General features: G+C 37.5%; 1 protein-coding gene across 1 annotated transcript; it reads left to right on the top strand.

Annotated features, from left to right (window-relative positions):
• The first annotated feature begins 7,089 nt into the window (after window positions 1–7,089).
• Window positions 7,090–7,809, top strand: LOC107483569 (uncharacterized). Its single transcript, XM_016104187.1, has one exon. It carries the CDS (start codon window positions 7,090–7,092, stop codon window positions 7,807–7,809), a length of 720 nt encoding a protein of 239 aa, XP_015959673.1.
• Window positions 7,810–8,125: the final 316 nt, after the last annotated feature.

The raw sequence follows: 8,125 nt of genomic DNA, 5'->3' as shown, positions 1-8,125 counted from the left end.
AATGGATTTACTGTTTGAAAGTCTAATCCAACGGTAACTTTTTATCCGACGAATTTATTGCCATATTCGCCGATAAAACTATCGGTAAACCTATTGCTAACGTCCAACACTAATTTCAACAATAAATTCAATGGTATTCAGTGTTTTTCTTGTAGTGAGAGTATACGAGAGAGATGTTCACTGATTTATTAGTTTGGAAGTTGAGAGAGTATTTTGTAGTAGGTTTCAAAAAATTCAAAGGAGTGCAGTGATCGAGTAAGTCGTGGTAGTGGAATTGTTGATAGGGTTGGTTATGGAGGGAGGAAGAGGTGGTGGCATTGGAGTATTCAATTTCCGATGGAGGAGGGAAAAAATGGCAAGAGATAGTGGCGGTGGTGATTGTCGGAGAGTTTCATAGAAGAATGATGAATAAATTAGCAGTACTAAGTACTAAAATGTTTGTTTATTATTTCGGTTTTGCTAGGTAGTCAATGATTTTTGTGAACAATATAAACAATGGGCTCCAGAATTGGCCCAATAAAGTAAAAAAATACTCCACCTCTAAATTATCCCTTAAATTCTAACATTAGCATAAGCATCCGCACACCTAGTGAATTGAACATCCAGCCATTGCTAATTGTGCATGAATAAACCTAATCAAAAGGAATAACCATCCAATTAAAAATCAACATAACCATATGCATACTTATTAAATTGAACATCCAGCATGGAGCCCTTGGTTGAACATTTGAGAATTCTTTATGTTTGCGTTAGCGCTTCCATCCGTTGGCCATCAAACCTCTCCTATTAGGATTGGCAAGGAGTCGAAGCCATTCTTTTCAAGAGCTGAAACTAGTGTGTCAAAATTTGTATCAAACACTTTGGTGTATGTTATTGACCCATCTACCACACAAGGAGCAGACCCATCAAAAAATGCAAATTCTTTTGGAAAGTTTGGGTCAGCATCCATGCTTAGGAATGCATGTATGAAAATGTAGCGAAGGACAACTTGTACGCAAACGGGGGCCTGCTCAGACATTGGCGTAGACGTAGGCGGCGTCGGCTACGGCTGGGCAGTGGTAGCTAGCATTCTGATCGACGATGGTCCGGCGAGAGTACGAGACAAGCGGCAGCTGGTTGCAGAAGCAGAATGTAATTCACACATGCACCACACGCAATGGAAGAGTAGAAGTGATCAATTGTGTAACTGCTCTACGTTCATCAAACCCTTTTTTTTTAATTCAAAATCTGATATTATTAGAAATTAATTAATTACCTAATTAAATATTTTAATTTTAATTTTTCTTTTTAACTCTATTGTTCACATTGTTCATTAGTTTCATTGCTTGTCTCCTATACTTTTTCTTCGGGTTAAGTACTTTTTTCGTCCTTAAGATTTGGAGTGAAAATTAAATTCGTCCCCGATATTTTTTGTTATTAAAATCATCCTTAACATTACAAAATGTTATAAAATTGTCTTTTTCACAAAAAAAAGATAATTTTTAGACAATTTTACCCCTGACAAAAATAACCACCTTAACCCTTTTCCCACCCACTATCACCACTAACACACTTACATAATTCCTCATTTTTCTTCCTTTCTTTATCACCATCACCATTACCACCATCACCATCACACCTTCTTGCCTCTTCATTACCAGTTCATCAACCTTAACCACTACCACCCCACCTACTATCTCCAACTCTTTCCTTCCCATATCAGATTTCATCATCATTAACAATATATATTCTTCAATTCAATTATAAGAATCCCTAATCTTCAGGTAAATAAAATGATTACTTCCCAAAATCTACAAGATAAATGTGAACAACATAAAATCAAATCGTAATAACTAAAAATTTCAGTTCAATTCACAAAATTATACAAGATCATAGTTAACAGCAGATTGCACAATAAAAGCTAGCCCTAATTACACAAACAAAACTCAGAAACTGCCACGAACAAAACAAAAAAATAAAAAATTTTCTATGAACCCAAATCATGATTTAGCTTCGGATTCCATATAAACGAATCAAAATTATTTCTTTCGAGAAAGGGAGATCTAAAACGACCGAAAATCACTTAATGAAAAAAAAAGAGGGAATTAACAAAAAGGAGAAGATTTTAAATTTTTGACAAGGATGAAGTTGGCGGCGGTGATAGTGGTGACTATACCGCCGAAGAGGGTGATAGGACCGGTAAGGAGACTCTATGTTCGGTGAATTTTCTTTTTCTTCTTCTGAAACCGCTATTCTTCAACGGTGACAGTGGCACTCAATCCCGCTGCCACCACCATTGAAAGAAGAAAGAGAGAGCACGTGCGGAGAGAGAGCGCTCGCGAGGGGGAGTCGAGGCGCTGGCGAAGGGGAGTTGCGGCGCTGTGAAGGCGACGGTGAGTTGCGATGGCGACGGCTAGGTGCGTCGAGGCTTCCTTTTCTCTGAGTCTCTGCTTCTCTTTCTCTCTTTCTCTGAGTCTTTGCTTTTCTTCGTTTCTTGCTCTCCTTCCTCTCTATTTGTGTTGTTGAAAGAAAAAGAAAAAAGGAAGGTAAATGATGAAATTAAGATGAAGGGTAGTTTTGTCCAAAAATTAGGAAAACGATGATTTTATAACATTTTGTAACTTTAAGAATAATTTTAATAACAAAAAGGGTCGAGAACAAATTTAATTTTCATCCCAGATCTTATGAACGAAAAAGTACTTAACCCTTTTTTTATTATTATGTTAACCCCTATATTCTTCTCTACTCTGTTTTAATTTAGACTCTCCAAATTTGATATGTGACTCGGTTATAAACATTTAACTGAGTTTAATGATGTAAAATGAGAAGTTGAGTGTTTAAGTGAGATTACGAGTAAATGATTAAATTAATCTCTTATATTTATTTGGATGTTGGTTGAATTAAATTATTTATTAATGTTAATCACGTTTATTCTTAGGTAATTTTTTATATATTCACATTCTATTATTTTAGTTTACTAGGGTGTATTTTTTAGGTTATAGTGATTGCAAACTCTCACTAACAAAATACTATACCGGTCATAATTCTTAAAAACTTTTGTGTTAATTTTTAAAACTTCTGCAAATACAAATAAAAAAACTCACAAATTGGTGAAAATAACAAAGTCACAAGTCCAAAATTAAGTAGAAACAAAATTGATTGATGTTAAAAGAATTTTTAAAAAATAATTTATTTGGATAAAAATTTAGTAGATTAATTTGATTCAACAAATGAATTTATTAAAGAACTTTTAACTATTTACTCTGAGAATTGTATTAAAATTACAAGAATATACCGTATATACGGATTAGTATTCTCTATTCAGTATTTCAGTTTTCTTCATGGACGGTTGATGACACCCTTTTTCTTTTACCTTTAATTATAATTCTGTTCAATAAATTTTTAAATCAAAAGAATGCAAGATAAGAAAGATTTGAAATGACCAAAAATTTTGGAGCAAAATATTACTTACTATTATGCAGGAGCAATAATGCTTTGTATCCATTCATAGGAAAACAACTATATATAATTTGTAACAGATCAGATGATGATATAATAATAATAATTATTAGATGCTTAATATTAAAGGTGGTCTTGACTTTGAAACAAACATCCAAAAGACTAATAGACAAAAGCATAGACATGCACCATCATAATCATATAATAACCACAACAAGGTGTGTTGGCGTTTATTCATATCATCATATGTATAGTAATGTATAATCAACTTGACCTTATCTTTAGTGATGTACCAAAACGAGTTTGTGAATTATTAGTTAAGCCTCCTTAATAAGAGGACAAGAATGAATATCATCGTTAATGCATGAATTATATCAACTCACTCTTTCACCAACACATACAATCTTCTTGCTGATTTCAATTTGTATACTTCCCTATATGTATGAAATCGACTGATGTTAAAGTCCCATTATTGCTTCACAATCAAGTAATAGCGAGATAACTGTACCATTTTCTACTCCTACCTAGCTTAGCTATAAACTTAATAGTTAATTAGTAATTGATTATTACAATTACAACTTTACATTAAAATGGTAATGCTACTCATGGGTGGACCACCACTTAAGTTTTAAAGTAATCTCAAAATTGACACCGTTGCACTAAATCGTTTTTGAGATTTTAATTACATTAATTATATTTTAAAAATTGGTAAAAAATTTACTATATTAGTTTCTTATCTTTTATTAATGGCATGTTGACATTAATCGTTAGTGACACGATCATTTCATAATTTAGATACGTGTAATAGTATGATGATGGATCAATTAATGACACGCGACATACTAAACATACTAACGTAAACAGTTGTATCATATGTCACAATATCATTTGTCCACGTGTTATCTACTATATCATTATTATAGATATGCACCAAATTGATCATTTATTTTGCATTAAATAACTCATTTTAGTTTTAGAAACTATTGAACATCGTATACTAAATTAGTCTCTTCACCCATTTTTTTATTTTTTATTTTTTTGTAAATTCTAAAATTCAATGTCTTTAGATAATTGGATGTACTAATTTTAATTTTGTTTTTTCACATGTTGTTTAAAAACAAGTGATTTTATAAAATAATTTTAAGATTTTAGTTTTAATTATATAATTTTTTTACAATANACACGTGTTTTTAACAAAAAAAAATTAAAAATTAAAATACACATTTTTTCGTTCCTATAAAATGGATGTTTTCTAGACTTAAAAATATGTTTTTTTAATTAGTCATATAATTCTTTAATCGAATAACATAATTAGTGTTACAAGTCATACCTAAAAATAGTTGTGTGAAAATAGACTAGATAAAAGAGGTCGAAAAAAAAGTAAGAGTGCGTGAAGTGTCTTCATATCAGCTAGCTCCAAAATGACAATTGGGAGTGCTTACAAAAAAATTCGATACCTAAGTTAGCAAGAGTTGGATTGAGAAATACCTGAATTTGTTGAGATATTTATAAAGAGAAACGATAATTTAGTCATCTGAGACTCTGAGTTGATGATCTTATCTAAAGTGAGTGTGTAATTTTCTTCTCTTATTACATCAAAAGTTAGTCCACGTTGCCAATATTAAATTATTATGAAAAAAATTGTATGATTAAAACAAAAATCTTAAAATAATTATCAAAAATACTTATATTTAAATGACATGTGAAAAAGTAAAATTGAAATTAATACCTCCAAAGATATTGAAAATTTTGAATTTAAAAAATAAATAGAAAAAACTAGTGAAGGGACTATTTTAGTGTACAACATTCAATTTCAAGCATAGTTATCAAAATCGAACCGGCAATCAACCCAGTTATATGATCGGATTACTGGGTCACTGGTTCGACCGATGGGTCACTGATTCACCCGATTGACCTGGTCATAATTTAAAAATTATAAAATTATATAAATAAAATTAAAATTATTTATTAAAATTTAAAATGTAAGTCTTTACAAAGAAAGAGAGAATGAAGAGTTTGAAGAAAGAGCTTTAAAAAACTAGTGAACTAAATTAACTTCATCTTATTCTTCCATTAATGAATCAATTCTACACACTTCTGAGAGGGAAGTAAGAACTTTATTTATAACAAAGTTGGAAAGAGAGAAAGATCACAAATCAGAATAACAAACCCTAAAACTATACCAAACGGATTTTGTTACTGACCAACTCTTTTATCTCTTATCCCTTAAGATACAGCAATAAAAGATTTAGCATTTTTTAAGCAACACAACAACAAGGTTCAATAACAAATTCAACTCAACTCAATTATCCAACAACAAATTCTACTTCCAGCAACAACTACATTTATGATATGTTCAGCATCAAATTCAACTTATAGCATCAATTATCCTATTAAAAGGCTCAAATTCTTCAAGAACACAGAGGATCCTTATACTAATTATTCAGCATACTAATGACTCTAAGCAAGCTTTATATTCAAATACCCGTAGCTTAATACAAAGAATCACAATTCTTGACAAGTAATAAATATATAGTCCTATTACAGACTTGACACAATATATACCAACAAAAACTCATGGTTTAGTGGTGTTACGGCCTGGCCCAAACCACCAGTAGTTCGGGCCAACCCGAGTACCACCCGACCCGGGCGTTTAGGGATGAGATGCTCGATCGCCGACCCGGACATGCGTTCCTGACAGCTGCACTACAGCTGTGGAAAGGAGGCATCAAGGAAGGTGGGCCTGTCCTTGATGGGCCCACCTCTGACATGGTATATATGGGGAAGGTCCTGCCCTTCCTCCAAGGTACGTCACACACTACCTTACCGTCCGTTTCACCTACACATTCGACTAACTTGAGCGTCGGAGTGTCATTGCAGGTGACACCCCCCTCATCATTGAGAGCTCGGAACGTCGGTTCCCCCGTCTCGCCCTCGCGATCCATTTCCAGACCACGCCCCGCCTATCCACACGAGGACCACTCCAAACTGTCCGGTACCCGACACACCGAACATTGGCGCCGTCTGTGGAAACTCTGAATGGAGATCGTGCAAGGTCCAGGAGACCACGGCCACGCGGCGGGCCCCGAGGGGGCGGCCTCCGTTGCCTCCCCCCGCGAGCGGTTAAGATCCCCTCCACGACGAACTGAGTCGCAGTCGAGAGCTCAAGAAAGGCGCCCCTTCAGGAAAACTGGTAGCGACAGCGCCAGGATAATGCAGGAGCTGCGCCACAGGGTGCAGAACTTGGAGCGCCAACTAGCAAATTAGGAGCATCGTCAGCAGTCCTCCGACCCCGACTACTCTCAGTCTCCCGAGAGTCGGGGAAGAACCTCCCACCGAAGTAGCCGCTCCTGATGTACTTCCATCCCGAGATCAGAATCAGAGAGTAGCCGGGAGAATATTGAACATCCCAAGAGGCGAAACGACACAATCATTTACGCCCAGGGCAAACGGGCGGGCGTCATGAGACGAGACCGAGAAAACAGAGAAGAGAGGTCTGGGGGAACACGGCGACCCGTCATCATGGGCGCCACCTCATTCCACTGTTCTATCCTCGAGGTCCAGTTGCCAAAGCACTTTGACAAACCAACGGACATGAGGTATGATGGGACACAAGACCCGTAGGAGCACCTCACGGCTTTTGAGGCCCGAATGAACCTGGAGGGAGTGGGAGACGAAGTAAGGTGCTGCGTCTTCCCGGTCACCCTGGCAGGCCCTGCGATACAATGGTTCAATAGCCTCCCGCAGGGCTCCGTGGCCAGTTTCACGGACATCAGCCGTGCCTTCTTAGCCCAATTCACCACCAGAATCGCGAAGGCTAAACACCCGATCAATCTGCTCGGCGTCACTCAGAAAGCCGACGAGACGACCAGAAAGTACCTAGATCGCTTCAATGATGAATGCTTGAAAATTGAGGGGTTAACAGATTCGGTGGCGAGTCTCTGCCTGACAAATGGACTTCTTAACGAGGACTTCAGAAAGCATCTCACCACGAAGCCGGTCTGGACGATGCAAAAGATCCAAACGGTAGCCCGCGAATACATTAATGATGAGAAAGTCAGCCAAGTGGTGGCTGCCAACAAGCGGCAGACCTCCTATACTCAGCCCAGGCAACATGGCAACGGAGAAAGACAGAAGGAGCATGCCAGAGACGGCGGCCCAAGCAGAACACCTAGACCGTTTCCTCGTGTGGGGAAGTTCACCAACTACACTCCCCTCACTCTCCCCATCATAGAAGTCTACCAACAGATAGCTGAGAAGGGAATCTTGTCGAAGCCCCGTCCACTGAAGGATCAGACTGGCGGTAACAAGAGCCTTTACTCGATTACCATAAGGGCTACGGACACAAAATGCAGGACTATTTCGACCTAAAAGATGCGCTGAAACAAGCAATTAGGGATGGGAAACTAGCTAAATTCTCTCACCTCATCAGGGAACCGAGGAGACGGGGTCACGACCAAGATGGGGAAGACAAGTCCTAAACGGCGAAGCGACGGCAAGAGCCAAGGGACGAGGACCACGGTCTTACCATAGTGAATGTAGTGACCGCGAGGAACGCAGCCCCAAGATCAAGATCAGCGCACAGAAAAGACACCAAAAACCTGGCGATCTCCTCCTCACCCTCACAAAGCTCCAAAAGGGCGCCGTCCATTTCTTTTGGACCTGAAGACCAATGGTTCGACGAGAT

Source organism: Arachis duranensis, chromosome 4, assembly GCF_000817695.3.
Source record: "Arachis duranensis cultivar V14167 chromosome 4, aradu.V14167.gnm2.J7QH, whole genome shotgun sequence".
Lineage (NCBI taxonomy): Eukaryota > Viridiplantae > Streptophyta > Magnoliopsida > Fabales > Fabaceae > Arachis > Arachis duranensis.
The sequence above is the reverse complement of the archived record's forward strand: the minus strand, read 5'-3'. Positions and strand labels throughout refer to the sequence as shown.

Excerpts from the sequence above, each read along its gene's own strand:
- LOC107483569 (XM_016104187.1), top strand. The coding sequence starts at position 7,090 with ATGAACCTGGAGGGAGTGGGAGACGAAGTAAGGTGCTGCGTCTTCCCG.